At 42.2% G+C, this 24,873-nt stretch overlaps 1 protein-coding gene and 1 long non-coding RNA gene across 9 annotated transcripts in view; one reads left to right on the forward strand and one right to left on the reverse strand.

The window, feature by feature from the left end:
- LOC126405559 (nuclear factor 1 X-type) overlaps nucleotides 1-24,873 on the reverse strand; it is a 272,630-nt gene that overhangs the window by 192,594 nt on the left and 55,163 nt on the right. For all 8 annotated transcript variants that reach the window (XM_050069350.1, XM_050069348.1, XM_050069353.1 and 5 more), the window contains exon 2: nucleotides 10,053-10,136. In XM_050069350.1, the coding sequence (XP_049925307.1) occupies nucleotides 10,053-10,136 (84 nt within the window). The remainder of the gene's footprint in view (nucleotides 1-10,052; nucleotides 10,137-24,873) is intronic.
- The window catches only part of LOC126405588 (uncharacterized), a 365,681-nt gene that overhangs the window by 170,836 nt on the left and 169,972 nt on the right, over nucleotides 1-24,873 (forward strand). The gene's annotated exons all lie outside the window — the stretch shown is intronic.

Here is a 24,873-nt window from a genome sequence, read left to right on the forward strand (position 1 = left end):
ATTGATAGTGAGACTTTTTGTAGTTTAAGATTTGAGTGAAACGGACACTAATTTGACTTTGTTAATGTCATGGGTCATGAGTTACGCTGTTGTGACACTGAAGGAAACATAAAGAAGTCATCATCAGAGTGGATTTTTGGTAAAACATCTGCAGGCAAAAAAGGAATAATGTAGGAATAGGAATAAAACATCCTTAGGTGGAGATTGTGGGGGGGTGCAGCTGGCCTGAATATTTAAAACATGTGCCTTTGTGCCCCTGATAAAAACATGACAGTAGCAAATGTACTCTTTGTTTGTCTGGCAATCGAGGAGACGAATATCATTATGTACTTGTGTGTTCTTTTCTTGATAAAGAGAGAAGAGAGTTGGTCGGACAGTTCTATAGAGCAAATCCAAATATTTATAAGTTTCAAAAGTTAATGTCATCTCGAAAAGTAAAGGTTTTGTCAAATTTGTTGAAACTTTTAAAGAAAACCTTGAATAGTTTCTCTTGATTTGCTTTGACTTGTTTGTATGTACACAAATTCTGTTTTATTTATTCTGCTGTGCATTGGCTGCCACCTGTTCTGATTTGTTAATGTTATTTTTTGTTTTCTGCCCCTTATACCCCGGGGAGGGGTCAAAAGGAATAAATGAATGAATGAAGCAGAGGACGTTTATGTCAAAATCAAAGTCATTTACATCCCAAATTGTGCAGAAAATTCACCAGAATGCAGGGAATTTAGTGTCTGACAGATAAAATTTTCTGGTGAAAGATCCCCAAAGTGCCCAGTTTCATATGTGTCCCTGTTAAAATGAAACCCACACCCTTGACAGTAGCCTATGAACGCTGCTGTGTGTCTGTATGAACTCTGCGTCATGAGCCTGAATAAAGCAGGCACAGGTGTAGATATCAGGGGACACGCCCCCCTCAATATTCAGAACATGTGCATTTGTCCCCCCAGTACAAATGTAAAAATAGCAGAGGAGTTTTATGACAAAATTAGAGTCATTTACACCATAAAGTGCTGCAAGAAAATCATCAGAATGCAGGTAATTAAGTGTTTGATGCTCAAAATTTGCAGCTAGGGGACCCCCACATTTCCAGGGGCGTCACAGTGGCGGGAAAGTGGGACTGATTACTCAGGGCGTCAGTGGGAAGGTGCCCCCAAAAAGCCTGAGATGAAAAGTTTGGTTTTGTTTGCAGTTGTTTATTTCGAAGTTATTAGAGCCATAACTAAATTAAAATTGGCTGAATAAATAATCTGAAAGACTGAACTTTGTTTAAAAACACAGAGGAACCTCTCCGAGGCCCCCCGCCCCCCCTTAAAGGCGCATAATGGTTTAGTCCGCCCCTGCACAAGGATGTGCCTCTTAACACAGCTCCATAAAGGAAAGAAAGGAAAAGGAAAGAAAGCATCTGACTGTATAAATAAAATTCAAACGTTGCATCAGAGAGACATGGACCAAGAGAGGGAGGGCAGGGGCCCACAGACACTGCACACGCACAGGGCCCAGAATTTGGTGCTACGCCCCTGCCTGTTTCATGTTTCCCCCGATGTTTAAACAAAAGCGACGCCCTTTTATGAATATACAGTGAGACCTGTGGAAACTTTCTGCAGCTCATGATGTGAGCGACACGGACACACGAGCGTCTCTGATTTGACTCAGTTAATAATGTATATAACAGGATAAGCCGTGCGGGGTTATGTGAGTACAGACGCATGCATCAAATATTCTGTTGTGGCTCCTGATGGGAGGATTTCAGCTCTTAAGTCTGCATGCATTAAAAGCTAAAGTTTGCACTGGATTATATACTTAAATTCATTTGCAGGCGTTTGAATCGACGCATTATCTCATCACAGGCTGTAAAGTTAAGACTATTTATTTACTGAACCATATTTGACCCAGTCTGGAGCCCACAACTGTAGTTTATAAACCAGTGAAGTGAGTCCAAGCCAAACAGAGAAGCCGAAAAACGAGCAAACAGTGAAGACGGACATGCAATCACAGCCTCTGATCCAACTGAGCCAAATCAGGGTGTGTGAGGAGCCTCTCTCTGAGCGATGCACATATCACATTAAAAATAAAGTTTCTTGGAGTTGGTCCTGAGTGTGGTACGGTGGGAATTTGGCTGAGAGCGAAGTCATTGTAAAGAGCTGAAATTTTGGGCCTGACACTGGAGTCCCACAGATTTATGAGGCCTACTGCTTGTGCATGTCTACCGCAAGCCTCTGCAGGCGAAACAAAGGGATCCGGGCGCTGTGTGGCCAATTACTGCACACGGCCAGATAGGCGAGCCAGAGACGCAGGCGGGGAGGGAGAAAAGTGTGTGGTCAGGAGTGTATGTACGCCACTAAACTGCAACCTCCTGGCCTCACAGGGTTAGAGCTCCAGCATTCCTCTCTGAGGATTTGATACATGACTAATATGAAACACACCCAAATAACACACACACCTTTTTGGTTTCTCTTCAGGCAGGTGTACCGACTTCACTGCAACATTAAGAGATATTCTTTGTTCTCGTGTTTTGCAGAGGAGCCATTAAAAGCACCGCGAGTGCAAAAGGTCACAGCGAGCGGTTAGACGGGGATCAGCCCCCCCCCCCCTTTATAGAGTCGACTTGCATGCACCACACGCAAACACTCCTCTGCCGTGGCTCCTTAAATGAGCCACACATTTAGTGGTCTGTGTGAGTAAATCTCTCATTAAGTAACACATGGTAGAGCCATATGCTACGGTTGGTGGGTCTGCTGCGGCTCTGCTTTTTCACACGCTCCAAATATACATATTTACCACTGCTGCAGAGCGGCCAGCGCTGTAATGACTTCACCCATCAGCTCGGAGCTGTCGTACAGTTGCATTCAAAACACAGCTAATAAATGATCACAGAAATTGATGTGTCATTTATCCTTGTGTTGAAGACTTCGGGGAAGCTTCTGCAAAACAGGTTGTTCAAGGATGACAGTAAAACCGCAAATCTGCCTGAAATGATCACACGTGGTGCCGACGCCACGCCTGGCTGTCTGTCACATGTTAATGGTTCCCAACCTGAGGGATCAATCAGAGGGTCGAAAGATCACTGCAACAGGTTCCTTCATACCAACTCATCTCTGCGTGTTACTCATCTTTTAGAAGTCTCACATCCTTAAAAATTAGATTCAAAAAATGTCAAAAATATCAATTTATGGAGACATACTGAGTCTGAATATTTGAGACAGTTTCAATAGTAGAGTAGTGAGTAAAGGTTTCAGAAGTGAAGTATAGGAAAGTTGTCACTGTCATGTTACACATGGGTGGATTATTGTACGAGCCTCCTGGGCACAGGCACAGGGGCCCAATGTGTCAGGGGCCCCTGGACTTCATCTGTAAAATTAATACACATCGACCAGGAGGAGACACAAAACACCACAGAGGTGCAAAGAGACGCAACTTGATTACAAAAACAGACAAAACAACAAAACGACTACAAAGAGACCACGAACAAATGCATTTTACTGCAAAGACACAAATTAAGTACAAAAACGGGCAAAACAACAAAACGACAACACAAAGGCACAAAACAACCACAAGGATACATACAACAACCTCAAAGAGACACAAACCGACTACAAACGGATGCAAAGGAACTGCAAAGAAACAAAAGTTGTGTATAGCAAAATGGACAAAACAACAAAACGACTACAAAGAGACACAAAACAAGCACAAGGATACAAAAAAGGAATTCAGAGAAACAGAAAGACCACATATGGATGCACAGGAACTGCAAAGAGACACAAACTGACTACAAAGATGGGCAAAACAACAAAACAACGACAAAGAGACACAAAAAGATGACCATCAACAGATGCAAAGGAACTGCAAAGAGACACGAATTGACTGCAAAAAGAGCAAAACAACACAAAACAATTACAGAGAGACACAAAGGAATAACAAGCGTACACACGATTACCTAAAAGAAACAGACAACAACTACACAGACACATAAAACAACCTCAAAGAGACACAAAATTAGCCTTCCTGCTGATGTGAGCTCAACTTTCTGTTTTGCTCCCACACACTGTCCAGAAATTCAAATCCAATCACGGCCAATCAGGGATCTGCACCATAAAAACCAATGTAAGCAGCCAATCAGGGACTGCGTTGTATTAGATGATGTAAAGTGCAGGCCGCAGTAATGGCGGCTCCCGAAACAACAAGGAAACAGCTAACCCTGACTCAGAAACAGAGTCAATAAAAACAGTTAAACAAGAACAAGAGTGTGTGTCTGTGTTTTGTTTTGTGTTTGCCTCCTTTTTTTGTCAGCGTGCAGCTGATCTCCATCACTCTTCATCAGTGAGGGTGTAAATGACTGAATGAAGGAGGAGCAGTGGTCAGAGGGCTGTGACTGTTGTGTGTCTCTGAGACGTGGGAAATAAGTAAAGAGTTTGGGTAAGTGTGGTGATAATTGTTGGCTGTGTTTAATGGTTTCTTTAGTTTGTGTGTCACTGCTACAGGCGATCTGGTTCCCTTTTGGTGCTCGTGTTTCGTTCCCGTTTTCCTTTAAACTGGCGATTTGTTCTGCTTGCCTTTTTCTGTTTTGAAAGTTCCCTCCATTTCACTGTGTTACTCCGTCCTTCCCCTGGATCTCTGGCGGGGACGTAACAGACTCTACTTGGCACAAGCTTGATTCAACAACTGGCTCCGCTGGTGATGATGAAGATGTACTCTGATGTTTGTTACGCTGATTGGCTGAAGGAGTTTGTCTGTCAAGGCGAGTACTATCGCCCACTGAGTGTTTGGGGCGGCACTGAGTCCAGACTGAAACAGAATGTTGAGCTCACGTCATCAGGATGGTCTTAGCAGGCTATCACAAAATGGCCGCACACAAGGTTACCACAGAGAGACAAAAAAAGATGCATAAGAACAACAAAGAGATAAAGTCTGTGTGTCTTGCTCTGTACGAGAGGTGGTGGGGCCTTTTTTGTATCTGTGCCCAGGGACCCACTGTCTGATAATCCGCCTATGATGATAAAGACTTGTTATATTTACCTTTTAATACAATGTTTAAATTTTATAGCCTCAGTGTCAGTTCCAATACTATGGAAAAAACTAAAGTATTTCCTGGTTGCAAATTCTTTTTTCTACCCGAGTGATTTTAAAGTGCTGTGATTATTAAGCTTTTTTCTACTCCTAAACTCCTTGAGTGTATTTTTCTACCCTTTAAACACTGTAGGCTAAAAATAAATGTTCCCATCTAACGTCCCCGAGGGTCTTATTGTGTGATGTGTTCCGGCTTTCTATAATATTGGTAAATTTACCAAGTCTGTTTGCAATTGGAGGAGCTCACTATCACGTTTGTTTTTATATTTGAAGAGCTCATTGACTTTAATTTGTATGCATACCAGAAAGTGCTGCTGGCGTCCTCGGATTTTCCCGGGTGAGAGCCTGTATAGTCTGTGTGAAGTATGCATCGGCGCAGGGGACACGTCCCCCTTAATATTTAGAACATGTGCATTTGTCCCCCCGAAATTAAAACATGAAAATGTCAGAGGACAAATTTAGACATTTACACCATGAAGTGATGCAGAAAAGGCAAAAATTGGCGCATACATTCACCAGAAAGCAAGAAATTAAGTGTTTTTGATTCTAAAAAATTTCTGGTAGACGACCCTCAGACTTTCTGTTTCATATGTGTCCCCAAATGTTGAAATTAAACCTTTGCTCTCGACAGTCTGTACGCTGCTGTTAGTATGAGCTCTGCCATTGTGGGCTCCAGACTGGGTCAACGTTTGGGGACTAGAACAATGTCAAGAGGTTTAAGTGATACACAAAGGTTGGCAGAAGTCTTTCTGTTACAAGTGTTTCCTAAAATCAGGCTTTATATGTCATCATCCAGCAACATGTCTTGTTTCAATTCACAGAGTTCTTCAAACAAGTTGATATCTACGGAAAAATCTCTCTGATCTTTGTTTTTTAAATTCTTGTGCAAGACCGGACACTCACTGTTCTCCCAAAATGTTTCAAATTAAATAATCTGACTAAGAAATCCACTCGTAACTCACAACCATGCGACAAACAAGTAAGTCGATAGCTGTTTGTTTGAAGGAGTCACAATCCAAAAAGGTTTGAAGAAACCATGAGTAAGATTTACAAAGATTTGGAAGTGGCGTCTAGGGGTGAGGATTGCAGATTGCAGCCAGCTGAAACTTCTCCAGGTCAGTATTTCTTCAGCGTTTATTGTTTCGGAGGTTTTTACTAGGAGCTGAATTATTCACAGAAAACAAAAAACAGACCTGTTGATTTAATCAGTGTTTCTTCTACACTGTTCATACGTTTTCCTACGAAAGTAGCGCGCAAAATTTGTACATATCCTACGTGATGATGAGCCAGTAATTTGTTCATAACCCACATATTTTGAAAGGCTGCGATCACGTGAATAAGACACTAATCGTAGTTAAGATGAAGCGGTCCTGAGCAGTTCGGTAAAAACCCTAAAAGCCTAACCAGGGACAGGGGTTGCAAATTAGCCATGGCTAGAGACGTGTGTGCATTTCATCTACTCTGAGTTTTTCAAATGAAGCAATGTTGTATGTATTTGGCCTCGTCAAATAAACAAGTAGATAAATAAATCAGGTGGCAGGTTGAGGCGGCGGATGGGTCACAAAACACAGGACTTTACCCTGAAGACCAGAGTTCAGAACTCTGTGAACTCTGAGTCATTTAAAGGTGCATCATCAACATGTTTCTTTTTCTAAACCTAACGGCAATCACTTTGCTTACCTAAAGCTAACGTCCATAACTACTTCATAAGATATCACACGAACTGCTGCGTGTGCATTTTGCATAGGATATCATATGAAACATTTTTTTGCCACAGCAGACTGGTGTTAAGAACCCTGTTAACTTTGAGTTGCTGTAAGGTACGTCCTCACCGTGTCTCTTTCGCAAAACCAAACCTCACTAACTTTACTTGCCTAAATCTATCCTCCTTAAGTCTATGTTAATTACGTAACTCTGCGTTAAAGGCGTGACGTCATTCGTGAGGCACTAATTCGTAGGATATCATAGGAACTGTATGAAGATACGTTGCACTTCGTGCATCAAAGATGAGCGCCTGTAAATGTGTGCTCACGTCATTACGGATTCAGATTTTCAGGAGGTTTTTACCAGGAGCCGAATTATCCGCACTAAAACAAACAGACCAGGTGATTTCAAAAGGTAACTACAAACTCATGCACTGTTTGTATGTCTTCCTAACAAAAGTAACGTGTCCATAGTAATATATATATCCCACGTAATGATGAGCCAGTAATTCGTACATAACCCACATATTGTGTAAGGCTGTGATCATGGACAAAGGCGCTGACGGTAGTAAAGAAGGAAGCTGTCCTGAGCAATCCAGTTTGGAGACAGGTTGGGGGGGTGGATGGGTCACAAAACAGAGAACGTCCATAACTTCACATTAATTACATAACTTTACTTGAAGGACACAACGTCATTCAGAGGGTGCTAATTCATAAGATATCATACAAACCGTTTTTCCCCCCACAGGATACTGGTGTTCAGAACCACATGAACATCTTTACCATGTTTCCTTTCCTATACCCTAATCTACATAACTTTATGTACATTACGAACCTCTACGTGAAGGACGTACTGTCATTCATGGGATGCTAATTCATAGGATATCATACAAACTGTTGTATGATGATATGTTGCGCTTGGCACATTGCAGACGGGCTGCTCGCCCAGCACCTGCAAATGTGTGCTCACCTTATTAGGAATTCAGACTTTCAGAAGGTTTTTACCAGGAGCCGAACTATCCGCAGAGGTCTCTTCCTCTCCAAAACAAACTGACCAGGTGATTTTAACCGGTAAAAACATGTTATAAATCAGTGTTTCATTTACACTGCTCAGGCTGTTCTCAAGCAGTGTTCATAGGTTTTCTTACGAAAGGTAACGCACCAAAATTCTGGATTTCAGGATCTGTCCAGTCAGTCACTGGCAAGGTGTTTCATGTACACAAGTCAACGGTGCGCCGCATCATTCACCAGGTTTCAAACACCCTCACCAGTCTGCTGAACACTGTGGGGAAGTTCCCACATTTAAGTAATTTCCTCAGCTAAGGAAATACCAAACCTTAAGATACATACTTCAGGAGCAAACCTAAGGTGCTTTGTGCAACCGACCTCAGGTGATTTAAATCTGTAAAGCAGTGAATAACGCAGTTTCACGTTACAAATCAGTGTTTCTCAGCACCGTTTGACTCGTCACAGAGGGGCTGCTAGCCCAGGACCTGCTAATGTGTGCCTGCTGTATGTCACGCCGACGTGAAAGGGCGGCTTTTTTTATCGGTGTCTGATGCCAGAGATCAATATGCCGGTTTTCGATGACTTCGGAGCGAGGCCGGGTTGTACCCAAAAAGACTTTTCCCCATAGACATACATTGGGAAAGAGACACCTGTACATCCACGAAACATTTTTTGAGCGTCAAAACCCCCGTGATATGGCTTGTTGCACTATCAGGATTTGATCCATTCAGTCTGATAACATTTTGACAGTCTAGAGGAGCCACATGAATAAAATATTTTATTCTGATTCAAGATAGTGGAGCGCTAAAACAGAAGTTAGCCGCTCGGTCGGTGAGGGCTCTAGAGCGACTGCTCTGTGGGCCCAACGAAGCGAAAGAACCGGGTAATTTCACACACAGAAGTCTGAACAGGGCCCCGCCTCCAACACTGTGACCAGGTCTTTCTCAGACGCCTTTCAGCTTAAGATCCAGACGTTCAGGAGGTTTTTACCAGTACCTGAATTATCCATGGAGGTCTCTTCCCCACCAAACAATTAACCAGGTGATTTAAACTGGTAAATGTGAGTGAATGTGAATGTTCCTATTGAGAGCCAGTGTAGGTCTGTTCGTTCTGGGCTTCTATAAACATGGCGGTGCAACATGGCGATCTCCGTAGACGAGGACCTGCTCCCTATGTAGATATAAACGGCTCATTGTGAGGTAACAAAAACGCAATGATTCTTATTTTCAGGTGATTATACACTAAAGAAACACTTATTATGTTATATTTCTGCCAATATATCCCCCTACATCCGACACACTGGACCTGTAAAGAGCTGAACTTTTTTCTCGATCGTACCACTTCCAAAACAGGCTGTTAAGTTCATATCTTAAGTTTTTTGAAAGCAATTACGCTGTCATCCTCAGAAAAACCCTGACATGTAAAACCAAGTCTGCACGCACAGAGACAAAGAGAGAACGAATGGAGCCGTGATGCACGTCACAAAAAGCAGAGCCCCCAGCAGCAGCAGCAGCAGACCTCCTGGGGAGAAGTTGGAGGTGGACACCCTCCTGTGGATGTTCTTGAACTCGCTGCCCCTGGAATCCAATCCAGCTCCAGCGACGCTCCTCCCCCTCTCCAAACCTCTCTCCTCCACCAGCCGCGCTCCTCAATTACAGCCATAATGGTTCATTTCTGCACCCCGAGACACACGATACACTGTCGCAACCCAGATTCTGTGTGAGACTTGGCGTAAGTCTTAACTCTGGGAAACAAAGACTGTAGCCTAGAAAACCGGCTCCCACCTCATTAACAATCACATTTTCAGTCATCCACACACCCTCCTGCCCCCCCCCCCCCCCCCTCTCCTCTCCTTTGTTTTTATTACCACTCTATATCACTGCGTCCATCGCTGTAAATCCACCGCGAGGGCTTTTCTCTGCTCACTTTCTCTAACTTTCTATCCCTTTCTGCCTTCATACAACCAGGCATGCTGCACATTATCGTCATAATTTTCACTCCCATGAGGCGAGGGCGCTTCGGTGAAGTTGCAAAGCCCCCCCCCACTCCTTTTTTTTTTAAATGTGCGTGTGGAAATAATGATTGTAATGGTTTGCAGCTGAGTAGAGGGAGCTGTGAATGACATTATGATTGTGGTGCAATTACCAAGAGCATGAAAACAGACTGTCAGTCAGAGTAATGAGTAATGACTCAAATAACACATTTAATACAACACATGAAAAAATGATAATAATAATAATAACAATAATGATAATAATAATAATAATAATAGATGCATACCCTGTATGAATCTGATACTACAAAGCATTCAGGCATCCCAGGACCTCTGGAGGGTTCTTCGTTCAACAGAAAGGTTTCGGTTGCCTGAAATGTAACACAACAGTCATTTATTCATTAGTTGACTCCGTCTTTATGTTCAGGGAATTAAAGCACAGAGAGAAGCTGCAAAGCTGTGAACGCAGCTCATCCTGCTGCGTCTTAAATACTGTCCTCAAGTCCCACCACCAGATAACTACAAGTTTTCATTCTTGCATTCTACACACTCCACGTCTGAGCAAAGAAATGATAATTACTTCCATAAATGTTTGATATAATTAAACAGCTAGTAGAGGGCACTGGTGCAGCTTAAACGCTAGCTGCAACCTATTAAACAGAGGAAGAAGACGAGACTTGCCACCAAGGCTAACCATCACAAAGCTAATGCATATTGTGACGTTATGAGATCACAACATTAAATAAAGTTATTTTTAGTATGATTATTCTGAACACAGATTAACACTGGTCTACGATTGAATTCACCTCATAACATTAGCTACAGTAGCAGGCTAATGTCCAGTCAGCAGGCCAGAGGAAGTGAGCCAGACTTTAAAGCCAATTTGTGTAATGATCAAACGGAGCAGCTACAAACTACGCATCTGTCACGAGATGCCATGTGACCCAGAAAAACTTTTCCCCATAGACTTACATTGTTTAAGAATCGCCTGCAAATCCACAAAACTTTTTTTTGTGAGTGTCACGATCTCTGCAAAATGACTTGTTTAACGACTGCAGTGTGATTCAGTCGGTCCGATAACATTTGAAAATCTAAAATAGCTGCATGATTAAATGATTTTATACAATTTCAAGTTAGCGAAGGGCTAAATTAGAAGTTAGCCGCTCAGCTGGCGAAGGCTCTAGAGCAGTGGTTCCCACCTGGTCCAGCCATGAGGTCCAGATCTCTCCTTAGTCATTAGTTCAAGGACTGCTGTTCGTTAGTCACTCACTCTACAGCAGGAAACGGCTCTTCAAAATAAAAGCTCTGTGCTGGAAATTCACTGAACTTAGAAATAAGGAGTATTTATTAAAAGTTTATATGTCAGCAAGTCACACAAGTCCATCCAGAATGGACCTGTGACCCACTTTTGGACCGCGACCCACCAGTTGAGAACCACTGCTCCAGTGCGACTGCTCTATGGGCCCAATGATACAGAAGACCTGGGTAATTTTATATCAAGGAAGTTGAACTTTTTTGGCGTCATGCACCACTGAGCAAGTTTTACAGGAATGAGCGAGGCCCCCGCTACACCACTGTCTCCAGTTCTCTTTATATTCATGTTACCATCACCAAGCGTACAGTAGGCAAATGAATATGGCAAACTAAAGCGTATGATAACGCTATACGATACAACGATGTTAACACGCTCATCAATTTATTTTTAGTATGATTGATTTGACCATAGATAACAGTGGGCTATCCCAAAACTGAAGTGGCTACATAACGTTAGCTAACGTAGCTGTTTGTGTTGTCGACTCAACTCATGCTAGGTTAGCAATCTTATGTTAATGTTAATGCTACGTTAGCTAACGTTAGTTGCAGCTATTTCATCAGAATGACGTGACATAACATGAATAAATGTGACTGAACGTAACGTGGATAAAACTTGTTTAAAACTTGTTCAGAAAATTCTGACCACAGTGTTCTTTTTCTTTTGCCTTTTGTTTATTTACATTAATCAGGTTTCCATCCGAATGTAGCCCAATTTTGACTTAATTTAAAAAAAAATCTGCAAAAGAAAATGTACGTGCTTCTCCATCTATAACTCTTAAGCTAATATTTGGAGGTGGCTCAATAAAGAGTACAAATAAAAGAACGTATTGTACGTCATCATTTAATATGCAGAATCTGTTTCCATCGCATGTTGTCGCATTTACCTTTTATCAATACACCCACGTCTCCACCTCCCCCAGGATCAATTTTTTTTTTTCAAATCTTTGACCGTCAGATTAACTTAAATGTATGACTCAAGTACACACAGGAAGATTATTATTCATATTTTATTTTTTTATTTATATTTTATTTATTTTTTATTCATATATTTTATCCCCAAATTAATTCTATTTCAATTTCATTTCTATTTATGCACTTATTTTTAGCTTATTTTATTTTATGTTTATTTTAATACCACTGTGTTGCTGTTGATGAGGGGAAGTAATGTTAGTCTTTTATGAGCTGCTGGACAGCTGAATTTCCCTTCTGGGATAAATAAAGTTCTTTCTATTCTGTTCTGAAAATGTGACTGAAGCCTTCGCTTATTGAACCCGCCCAAATTAAAAATGCACATGAAAATAGATGGATGGAAACACACCTGCTGTCAGCTAAGACACCGTTTAACCGTCTGTACAAAAACTTTGTCTATTTATTGTTTCATTTATTGACATTATTTTGATTTTGTTTTCAGATTTACAAAATGTTTGTCACGTTCTCACAATAAAGAATTTAAACCATATTTAAGTGTCTGGTTTCTTCAGATTTCACTCAGGAACAAAAATCAGCTTCAAAACTTGAAAGAAATAATGATTTGACATTTATCCTGAGGATTACTGATATCGACTGATATGAATATTTTTATCTTGGTGACATTCTTGGCCATATCGCCCAGCCCTCACACACACACACACACACACACACACACACACACACTCAGACCCGCAGCTCCCGGTGTGGTGTGTGCTGCCTGCCTGGACCCATATGCTGCGCAGGCCCGCGGCCCGGCCCTGCCAGTCACCACCACTTGAATGGGGAGCAAAATGTTTAGCTGCCGCGCTCGCACACAATACTCCAACACAATGGCATTTCCTGTCCCTGCTATTTCACCTGCATGGTCACTTTTCTGTCAGCGCGCACTGATTCAGCACAAATCATTCACACACACATACACACGCTCACATACTACACACATTTGGTCCAGACTCGCACATGCAGAGGCCATACGTCTACTCTCACACACACAAACACGAGCCCTTGGCCACACTGCGCTGCATTCACTGATAGATGCAGCTAAAGTATTTATTCTAAGTGTTTGTTTCCATTCAGCGCAGTTCATTTGTATGCCGTGGGACGCGCCAGCAGAGACTTGGGCTCTGAATGAGCATCCATTGCAGTTCTGCTGTCAATTGAGGCAGCCGGGCCAGACAACACGGATGGGAGGGAACCACAGACTGAGGATCTGGATCAGGGATGGGAGTTCTGCCTGGTTAGCTGGCCCGTGGCTATTACTTTTTAGTCCAAACTGGTACAAATTGGTTTTCACCAGGCTAAATTTGAATGTCTGTTTTGGATATCGACTAAACCTGTTAGACGAGGGCTAAAAATTGTGAGGTTCATGAAAATAACTCGGTGAGTTAGAGGAGGGAAGTTTAAGACCAGGAGCTTCAAGTTTAGTTGCTGGATAGAGGAGGAGAAATAATCCTATTTTCCAGAACTTTACATTCTCGTCTCTAAACATACCTTAAGCAGAAACAAACACGGACCCAAAACAGGAACAAACATTGCTCGTAGCCAGCTACAGAATGTAAAGTTATACTATTTAAACTGGCATGTGAGGTAAACAATCTTTTAGGGAATTCAAACAGACATTAGGTTACTTAAGCATTTACATATGCACACAAATACGCACACGGTGACACGGGATTGCACTTGGAGAAATACATGCGCAGACACATGCATAAACACACGGCACTATAATAAGTCCCAGACTCGGGCTAACCGAGCTGCGGCTGGAGACACAGGCTATTCATATCCTTCAGAATGAGAGGTTACAGCTCGAGTCTTTTCCCTTTCCCTTTTACTGTAACACAGGAAGGGCATCTGTGTGTGTGTGTGTGTGTGTGTGATTTCACTCCATCTCTGCGGCGAAAAGCGCCAGCAGGCGGATTGATTAACATGAGATTAACATTGGTTTTGTTTAGCATAGCCTCTCTCGTTTAGGCGAGGGCCACGTGAAGCGTTCACTCGGCTACAAAAAAAGTTAGAATTCAAGTCATGCAAGTGACTAAGAAAACACTCCTCGTGGCGCTCGGCCTCAGCATCCAACCTCTGGCCTGTCATCATTAATATGTGGGGAAACACTGGAGGAAAACCATTTGAAACCATTTGTCCCGCTAAATGGTGCCCTTGTCAAGCTCCCTGGGCTTTCTGGTAAGCTCTTAAACTGCCCGGTCCAGCTGAAGGATGTATTTTACTCTGCTGATAATCACAGAGTAGCGCAGAACAAGGAGCGCTGGTGCTTCTAGTGGCCTCTTTCTGACAGATTTTTAGTCACTTAAAGCTGAAAAATGATTTGTGCTGCACCGACAATGGAGTTCAGGCTGGAAGCGGCTAAATAATAATAAATGAGAGGATAAAAACCAGCTCAGTCAGAGGAGGAAAATGTTGGCACTGTGCGTTTCTGCAAAAAATGGATAGATTACATTTGTTTTATCATATCAACGTCTCTGAGGTAACGTGGTATATGAGGTGAGTTTGTCACTGGAAGGTGAAGGGGATGGTGGACGCCTTGTCACCGAAACCTGCCAGGCTGCAGGCCGCTGTTCAAGACCAACAAACAACAAAACCAGTTGTTTTTTAACGAGCCACAGCTGCATGTTCAGCTTTTCTTTGCTCAGTAAGCGTAGGTGTTTTTTAGCTACCGGTCACTGGATTCAACTGAGAACAGTGCCACAAAAAGCTGTTGTTTTTTACCGAGCCATTGCTGCGTTTTCTGCCAGGATAGTGCTACAAAAAGCAGTTGATTTTTATAGAAACATTGCTGCATTTCCAGGTGGGACAGTGCCATGAAAAGCAGTTGTTTTTTGTTTGTTTTTTAGCAAAAATCGCTGCCTTTCCAGCCGTGATAATGCCATGAAAAGTGCTTGCTTTTTCCTGAGACAACGTTGCGTTTCCTGCTGAGATAGTGCCAAGAAAGCGGTTGTTTTGTACCAAGACACTGGTGCATTTCCTGGTGGGACAGTGCCATGGTAAGTGGAGTTTTTTTATTACCAAGAAGTTGCTCTATTTCCTGCCGAACCAGTACCACAAAAGGCGGTTGCTGCTGCGCTTTTAGCCATGATAGTGCAACCAAAAGCAATTGTTTTTATCCTTATTGTTGCTAGGTTTCCAATCGTGATAATGCAGTGAAAAGAGATTAACAAAACATCGCTGCCTTCCCAGGCAGATAATGCCACAAAAAGTCATTGTTTTTTGCTGCATTTCCAGCTGTAATAAGTAAAGTACTTGTTTTTTCCTGAGACATCGTTGCGTTTCCTGCAGGGATAGTGCCTTGAAGGCAGTTGTTTTGTACCAAGACATTGGTGCATTTCCTGGTGGCACATTGCCATGGTAAGTGGAGTTTTTTTATTTCCAAGAAGTTGCTCTATTTCCTGCTGAGCCAGTACCACTAAAGGCGGTTGCTGCTGTTGGTTTTATTTTCGAGACATCGCTGCATTTTTAGCCATGATAGTGCCACCAAAAGCAATTATTTTTATCATTGCTAGGTTTCCAATTGTGATAATGCAGTGAAAAGAGATTGTTTTTAGTGAGAATCCCTGCATTTCCAGCTGTGATAATGTAATGAAAAGCACTTGTTTTTTACTGAGACAATGCTGCGTTTCCTGCCGGGATAGTGCCATGAAAGTGGTTGTTTTTTTATCAAGACACGGCTGCGTCTTTAGCGGTGATAGTGCAACCAAAAGGGGCTGTGTTTTACAAAGACACCGTGTGGTTTCCTGCTGAGACAGTGCCACCAAAAGCAGTTGTTGTTTTTGGAAGAAATCACTGCATTTCCAGGTGGGATAGTGCAATGAAAAGCACTTGTGTTTTACTGTAACACTGCTACGTTTCCAGCTGTAATAATGCCAAGACAAATTGTTGTTTTTTTGTAAAAATCACTGCATTTCCAGCTGTGATAATGCCATGAAAAGCGCTTGTTTTTTTACAAAGAGAACACTGCGTTTCTTGCTGGGATAGTGCCAAGAAAGCGGTTGTTTTTTTCCTTATCATTGCTACGTTTGCAGTTGGCACAATGCAATTAAAAGAGGTTGTATTCTAACAAAACATCACTGCGTTCCCAGCAGAGATAATGCCACAAAAAGCAATTGATTTTTATCGAAATATTTTGAGCAGCTTCTTGGCCACTGTAACTAGATATTTTAAGCTAAAACATGATCTTTCCCTGACCATAACCACTTATTAACCACAGTGTTGTTGACATGTAAAGGTTCAATGTATTCACTACATCATAATGTACAAATGTAACTTTTCTGTGGTTTCCAGAAACATAGAATACCAATATTTATTTATTTATTGTGGTGATAAAATCGTGGGTGTATTAATGGCTGAAGCATATCTGTGTCCATATCTTTGTACCGTTAGTTTGAGGCTGATTGTTTGATGTAGCTCCCTGCAGCACTGGCCCCTTTTTCCCTTTCCCCCCTCAGTTTTTATGGAGCATGGTATCAATTATATATATGTGTTTTTCTATATATATATGCAGCATATGCCCAATCCATATGGCCAGCCTAGAGCTAGAATAGAAGCAGAGCCTCGTGTAATTAACACTTAAAAAGCTCAAGAAATCATTTGATGTCTGGGACTTTTCTGGTGACCGAGACGCAGTGTAATACAACACTGAAATGGTTGTCAGATTTTATCAATGAGCGCAGACAATGTCTTTATGACTGCAAACAAAGTGGAAAAGAGGGATGAGGGAACTTCAGCGCCCGGGCCAGAGAACAGAACAGTTGTTTTCTGGGTGAATGTTTGTATGTCTGATGTTTTAAAGAGATCGTTCGGTGATAAGGGAAGTTCACCTCTGTGCTTTCTGTGCTGAAGAGATATTAATCTCATGTCTGTGTGGACAAAGTAGCCTCATTAGTGATGTCAGAGTGCTGTATGTTACTCTGTGATCCACCCACATCCTGTTCCTAACACAAACCTTCAGGGGAATTTTTTTTTCTCACCTGTTATCCAGCCACGGGTCACATCACCGAAAGTATTTAAGGTATTTTTGAGAAAGCTGACTTCTATTAAAACACAAAAAATGTCTTTGAAATGGTGATAATCAATATTTGAATATGAACAATGGATCAAATAATGTGCAATGTGAAAGAGGTCGAATGATCCTCTGACTTCACATTTATCCCCTCAGCTCTACGGAGCTTTACAGCATCTTTCAGCTCAGTGTTTTAATTGTCCGGTCCAAAATGTCACTGTTTTTGTTCGTTCTCACAGTTCTTATTGTGTCTTTGACCAAATCCAACCCACTCTCACTCCGAAGTCATCGAATATTGGCGCTTGGTCAGTGACTTCCGGTGTCAGACACTGATGAAAAAGCTCTCCTTTTACGCCTGCATGATATGTGGCCAGACACCCGACAGCATCAGGGGAAACACAGCGGGACAACAATGTACGTTAAGGGGGGTGAAAAGTCTGAGTAAGGCTTCAATACAAATGCTTTACACTGAGGTGATATTTTAGGCTTGAAGTTCTCCGATGGTACGAAAATTCCTTCCTGCAGAACCTGCAGAGAACGCTGCTCCTATCAACAGTTCCATCTGGGCGTTTTTTTAAATGTAAATGTTCCATTCAATGACGCACCAGGTCAAGGGGCACCATGCAATGAGATTAATCAGGGTTTAACATGTTATTTTTTCTGTGATTAGTTCATCGAAGTTAACGCATTATTATACTACCAACACCTATAAAGCTGTTTCTTAAACTTACACATGAACATAAATCTAAGCTCACTGTCAGCGAGAGTAGGCCGTTTTCCTACAGAAAGTAATGCACCAAAATTTGTACATATCCCACATAATGATGAGCCAGTAATTTGTGTATTATACATGGGTCCATGTCATTGGTCCAACAGCCCATTGGTCCGACATCCCATTAGTCCGACGGTCCGCGGTGCTGAACGGCTCCCGGTGGGCGTATTTCTGCCTTGATGGTGCGCCACGACCGGCTCTGGGTCAGCTGGGAAAGGCTTGAGGCAGAGCAGGCTCACGGCTTATGTGTTTGTCACTTTCTTTTTCATTTTAACCCACACCATGATCTTTTCCTAACACTAACCAAGTGGTTTTTGTGCCTCAACCTAACCAGACCTTAACCACAGGGCATCATGATGATTTCGATTTCGGAACAACGGGACTTCGGAACAATGGGTTTAATATGGTCGGAACAATGGGCAGTTCCCGTATTTTGAAAGGCTGTAACAAAGTCATCAATGTGCTGCCAGGAGTAAAGAATAAACAAGGAAGCAGTCCCATTTGGTAGGAGGTTGGGATGGTGGATGGGTCACAAAACAAAGGACTTTCTCCAGGAGAGTGGTTTTTGGAACTGTGGGAACTTTAAGTCATTTTTAAGGTTGGTTCTCACCATGTTTTTTCTTTCTAACCTTAATCACAGTAACTTTACCTGCCTTATATGGTCGCAACGGTATGAGATTTTTACAGCGTGGTAATTGTCTTGGAAAAAATTGCGGTTTCACGGCTCCACGGTATCACAGAATATAATTATCAGTCACAATGACCCTTAAATAAATTTAAACAGAAGGGTTATTTTTGGCTGAACAAACGTCTTATCACTATATTTGAAACTTGAAACGAATGAAAGTTTGTGTAAAAAGTCTCACTCTTGAAAATAACTAAAATGAAGATTAAATAAAGATTTTTTGTCCAGTTGCATTTTTTTTTCCAATATCGTAGCTAAGCAAATGTACACAGTACGATAACCGTCAACTTCAATACCATTGTTTACCTTTAAACTGTTAAACCATTGCAACCCTACTGCCTACACGTAACCTCCGTAACTCTACATTAATGACTTGATGTAAAGGATGTAACATCATTTGTGGGGCGCTAATTCGTAGTGTATCATACAAATCGTTGTATGAGGATACGCTGTTGTCCAATGTATTCTCGCAGACATGCAGAGTGGCCTGATGAGCATCCTGCTGCCTGAGTGTGAATTTTAATCTCTACAGTACCTCAGCTGCTCTCTGCATCCTCCTGATGTACATGCAGAAAGTCAGATCAGAGGGTGGGTGATCGAGTTGCCTGTTTGTAATGACACTGGATATATTAGATCAGTGGTTCCCAACTGTTGGGTCGCGGGTCCATTCTGAATGGACCGCAAGAGACTTGCAAACATGTCAGGTTTGTAAAAATACAGACGTTAGTTTGCAGTACAGTGAATTTCTGGCACAAAGCTTTTACTTTTAAGTGCTGTCTTGACGACATGGCCAAACGCAAGTATGACACTAAATGTGTTAACCTGAACTAATGAGTAAGGAGGAATCTGGACCAGTTAGGGACCATTGTATGAGAGCACATATACATAAAGCCCCAACCCAGTCTTGCCGAAGTTGTCGAATACCAGCGCTTGGTCCGGCGTCAGACACCAACGCCCTTCACATCAACAAACAACACACCCAGGGTACCTTGCACGTCATATGTCTGCGTGTATGACCAAACGTCAATATGTGATGAGGTCGGAGTGAGAATGTGTTGACGGCCCCCTGTCTCTCCTACACAGACACACAGAAACCAGCATGTCTCTGGACACACAACAATCCATGGCACGCAGGTATCCTCACAGTCACTGATTAACAACCACCGCAGCGTCCTGATCATCCGCGGCGTCGACTCTGTGAGTTCTGGAGCATCAGAGACTTTTCTTCTCTTTTGCTGCAGAACATAACTGACGTCCCACCCAGCCCCGCTTCATTCAGCCTTAATTGTATCCTCATTCTTCACCTGGTAACGAGCTAACAAACCTGTGCAGATGTGGCAGGCACATCAAAGCGAGGGAGGGATGGGAGGGGGAACTTGTTTGTAGAAAAAAATGTGTGGGGGAATATGAAAGGGGAAATTTACGTTGTGTGAGTCCAAGCCAGCGCCACCTCAGGGAGAATGCTGGAAAAATGTGATATTTTACACCTGCATCTCAGGAGGTGAGGAACAAGACAGGGAGCAGGGGAGGCGGTAATTAGAGGAGCGTGTGTGTGTGTGTGTGTGTGTGTGTGTTTATAAAGGATTTTTAGTATGTTTCTGGGGCTTGCCACTGGTTCTTTTTCAGCATTCAATTTGGTACGATGCATTCGATGCCAGATTATTAAAAATGCTAAACCTGGTTACGAATGCTGGAAAAAAAAGTGTTGAAAATTTAAACAAATATGCTAATATTGTTACAGTGATAAATAGCTGGCAAGCTCTGTTTAATGAATAATGCTATTGGCTCTAATTCCTCATTAAGGCCCTAAAGACGAGAGCGAAGAGAGAAAATACATGTATTGTTGTTGTGATTTTTTTTTTTCCAAATTAAACTCAGAAGGCAGAAGATACCAACACCTTCCCAAATTAAGTAGATTCAAATTACTCGGTTACACAGCTGGTGTGCAGTCTGGGGTGTCTTGTGAAACCAATTAATGTGAGGGTTAAGTCTTGATAAAGTAATTGAGGCAGGGTTAGAAATGAGATGGAAGAGTTAGGAGTGTAATGTGATCAGCCTGAGCTTGATGAGACGCTGCAAAAAATATCCATGTCAAAGTCTCGGCGTTGTAGTTTCCTTGAGACGAATCAAAGAAATCGAGTCGCTTCCAAAGCAAACTAATCTGATCTGAAGTCAAATTATCGTCAGACCTCATGCGTCTGCTCTCAACATTTATTCACTTGTTTAAAGAAAACTCTGAAACTGTGCTGGGAACAGGTGAAATTACTCACTCCTGTGTTTCTTTTCACTTTTATACATTTTCAGTTCTCACTAACAGAAGTCAGTCAGCCCAGTCGCCACAAGAAAATGTTGGCGTTGTACATTTCTGCAAACCACAAATACATTTCATTTGTACGTTTCATATGTATCATATCAACGTTTATAAAATGACACAGTATATGAGTTGACTTTGTCATCTGGATGTGGAGGGGATGGTGGCTGGTGTGACATCCTGTCAAGCTGCAGATCAGTGTTCCAGACCAACAAACAAAAAAATAGGTAGTTTTTAGTGAGTCATCGCTGGTTTTCCAGCTGCTCTTTGGCCCCAAACATGGATGGTTTTTGGTGACTCGTGGCTGTTTTTCTGGCTGCCTTTTAGCCCCCAAAAGTGGCTGTATTTTAGCGACCCATGGCTGGTTTTCCAGTGTCTTTTTGGTCCTAAAACACGGGTGTTGTTTAGCAAGTCATCGCTGCGTTTCTAGCTGCTTGTTAGCACCCAAACAGTGGTGTCTCTTATCAACCCATGGCTGTCTTTTAGTGACTTTTTAGCCCCCAGACATGGTGTTTAGCAACCCATGGCTGCTTTTTAGCCCCAAAAGCAGGTGTCTCTTTGCAACCTTTGGCTGTTTTTCCAGCAGCTTTTTAGCCCCAAATGTGGGTGTCTTTTAGTGAACGATGGCTGTTTTTCCAGCAGCTTTTTAGCCCCCAGATGTGGGTGTCTTTTAGTGAACGATGGCTGTTTTTCCAGCAGCTTTTAGCCCCCAGATGTGGGTGTCTTTTAGTGACCCATGGCTGTTTTTCCAGCAGCTTTTTAGCCCCCAAAAGTGGGTGTCTTTTAGTGACCCATGGCTGTTTTTCCAGCAGCTTTTTAGCCCCAAATGTGGGTGTCTTTTAGTGACCCATGGCTGTTTTTCCAGCTGCTTTTTAGCCCCAAAAGGTGGGTGTCTTTTAGCGACCCATGGCTGTTTTTCCAGCAGCTTTTTAGCCCCCAGATGTGGGTGTCTTTTAGTGACCCATGGCTGTTTTTTCAGCAGCTTTTAGCCCCCAGATGTGGGTGTCTTTTAGTGACCCATGGCTGTTTTTCCAGCAGCTTTTAGCCCCCAGATGTGGGTGTCTTTTAGTGACCGATGGCTGTTTTTCCAGCTGCATTTCAGCCCCAAAAAGTGGGTGTCTCTTTGCAACCTGTGGCTGTTTTTCCAGCGGATATTTAGCCCCCCAAATATGGGTGTCTTTTAGTGACCCATGGCTGTTTTTCCAGCAGCTTTTTAGCCCCAAAAAGTGGCTGTATTTTAGTGACCCATGGTTGTTTTTCCAGCTGCTTTTTAGCCCCCAGATGTGGGTGTCTTTTAGTGAACCATGGTTGTTTTTCCAGCTGCTTTTCAGCCCCAAAAGCGGGTGTCTTTTGGCGATCCATGGTTGTTTTTCCAGTGGCTTCTTAGCTCCCATACGTGAGTGTTTTTTAGCAACCTGTGGCTGTTTTTCCAGCAGATTTTAACCCCAAAATGTGGAGGTTGTTTGCAACCTGTGGACATTATTCCAGCTGCTTTTTAGCACCTAGCAACCAATGGCTGTTTTTCCAGTGACCTTCTAGTCTTTAAACTTGGGTGCTTTTTAGCAAGTCATTGCTGCACTTCTAGCTGCTTGTTTGCAACCAAGTGTGGGTGTTTTTAGCGACCCATGGCTGTTTTTCCAGCAGCTTTCTAACCCTCCTCCGTGGGTGGTTTTTAGCAACTCATGGCTGCTTTCCCACTGATTTTTAGCTCTGAAATGTGGGAGTTGTTTAGCAACCTGTGGACATTATTCCAGCTGCTTTTTAGCATCCAAACAGGGGTGTTTTTGAGCGAGTCATTGCTGCATTTTTAGCTTTTTAGCCCTCATTCATAAGTGGCTCTTGGCAAATTGTGGCTGTTTTTCCAGCTGCTTTTTAGCCCCCAAACATGGGTGTTTTTGGGAACCCTGTCGTTGTTTTTTCAGCTGCTTTTTAACCCCCAAATTTGAGTGTTTTTAAGCAACCAATGTATGTTTTTTTCAGTGACTTTTTAGTCTCCAAACACGGGTTTCTTAAGCAAGTCATTGCTGTGTTTCTTGTAGGTTTTTGGCACCTAAACATTGGTATTTCTTAACCGCCTGTGGCTGTTTTTCCAGCTCCTTTTCAGCCCCCAAACGTCGGTGTTTTTAAGGATCCCGGGGCTGTTTTCCAGTAGGAATTGTGCCACGAAAAGTGATGTTTTTTTTTTTACCAAGACATTGCTATGTTCCCTGCTGAGATTATGCCTCTAATACTGGATTTTTTAAGAAAAAACATGATCTTTTCCTGTAACCAACCAAGTTGTTTTTGTTCCTTAGTCTAACCATATGTTCACCAATGCACTGTTTAAATGTGAGGGAATGTGAATTTAAACGAACCTCTACATAATGTGCAAATGTAACGTAATATTTATTCTAGCGATTTGGTTGTATCATGACGACAGGCTGCAACAGGCACGTTGCTGCGCTCATGTGGCACAAAGTGCTCTCCACTAACAAGATCATCCCAGTACTTTTGATTTAAAATGACCCTTTTAAATTCTCCATTAGAAGAGGTATCACTCAACTTTCTTCCCTTTGAGAGTCTGTTTTAATTAATACTTTATTTTACAGATGTTTCAAGGTGACTCTGAAGAGGGCTGACATGGAATATTGGCAAATAAAATCAAGGAGAGTATTAAGCTGCCTATTAACTTTTGTGTTTATGTTGGCCTGGACAATGTAAAGTGTGCTCATGATGATTTTTTTCATTATAGACATCTTACACTCATTAACCTGAAAATCAAAGGGGCATTTCACCTACATTCATAAAAAGGTTAGTTTATTGATCACGGAGACTACGACTGCACATGTGAACACAGAGATATAATCTAATCAGAAACCTCAAATGCTGTTGAGTGGCATTATGGGAATTGTAAGATCCAGCATTGTGAAGCTTGACTTGATATCTCAACCTCTGCTGCTTTGATTCTGGTCATTCGTTTTTCAATCTGTCTCTCATAAGTCCACCAATTTTACACACAGTGCACAACTAAATAACTGGAGTGCCCCTTTAAGTCTGTTGTTTCAGCCTTACCAGTTACTCAGCATTGAAACATACAAAATGGAACTAGAGGCCTCTCAATCAGTTAAAGTCAGTTTCTCCTGGTTCAGATTCATTCAGAGTTTGTTGTTCCGGAGGTTTTTACCAGGAGCCAAATTATCCACAGAGGTCTCTTCATCACCAAAACAAACAGACAAGGTGATTTAAACCAGTAACAACACTTCAGTTCAAACTGTATGGTTTGACTAAAATGAACAATGACAGCAATATAGTCCACGATGAGCAGCGCTAAAATCAACCTGCGTAGTTGTCCCTCCATTGTGACATTAGAAAGTGTCACATTTATCTTGCAAGTGTACTCTTCTTCAACGTTTGCTTTACTTCCTGGATTTTTCCCACATGGAAATTCTGACCAATCAAGAGCAGCTTTCTCACACAAGGCATTTGATCTGGTCCTCTTGTAAATGCTGCCGTGAGAACACCAACCAACTCTAGGCAATTATACAACTTTGGAACAACATGAGTCCCTGATTCAGACCAAAGGAGACCACTCTAGGGCTGACAGCAGCCTATCATTTGCTCAGCTTGTTTCTCTAATAACTTAAGATCCATACGTTGGGGAGGATTTTACTGTTAGACGAATTATCCGCAGACGTCTCCTCCTCTCCAAAACAAACTGACCAGGTGATTTAAACCGGTAAAAACACTGAATAAAACAGTTTCATGTTAAAAATCAGCGTTTCTCCGATGGTGTTCAGCACAGCAGGGGCTGGAGCTGAGTTGCTGCTAAAGTTTGCTCAGCTTGTTTCTCTGATAACTTCAGATCCAGTCGTCTGATGACTAAAATCCGTCATCATAAAAAACATCTGAAAAAGTTTATCATAAAACTGGATAAAAAGTCAATTTATAACAGCTTCTGGCAGACGACAACAACAAGTCTGATGCATGTGTAAGGAGACATGACGCCACTGAGAGGTGACGGTGACCAAATCTGTGGGTTTGAACATTGTTGTAAATGTTTGGGATAT

Source organism: Epinephelus moara, chromosome 18 (assembly GCF_006386435.1).
Source record: "Epinephelus moara isolate mb chromosome 18, YSFRI_EMoa_1.0, whole genome shotgun sequence".
In the NCBI taxonomy this organism is placed as follows: Eukaryota; Metazoa; Chordata; class Actinopteri; order Perciformes; family Serranidae; genus Epinephelus; species Epinephelus moara.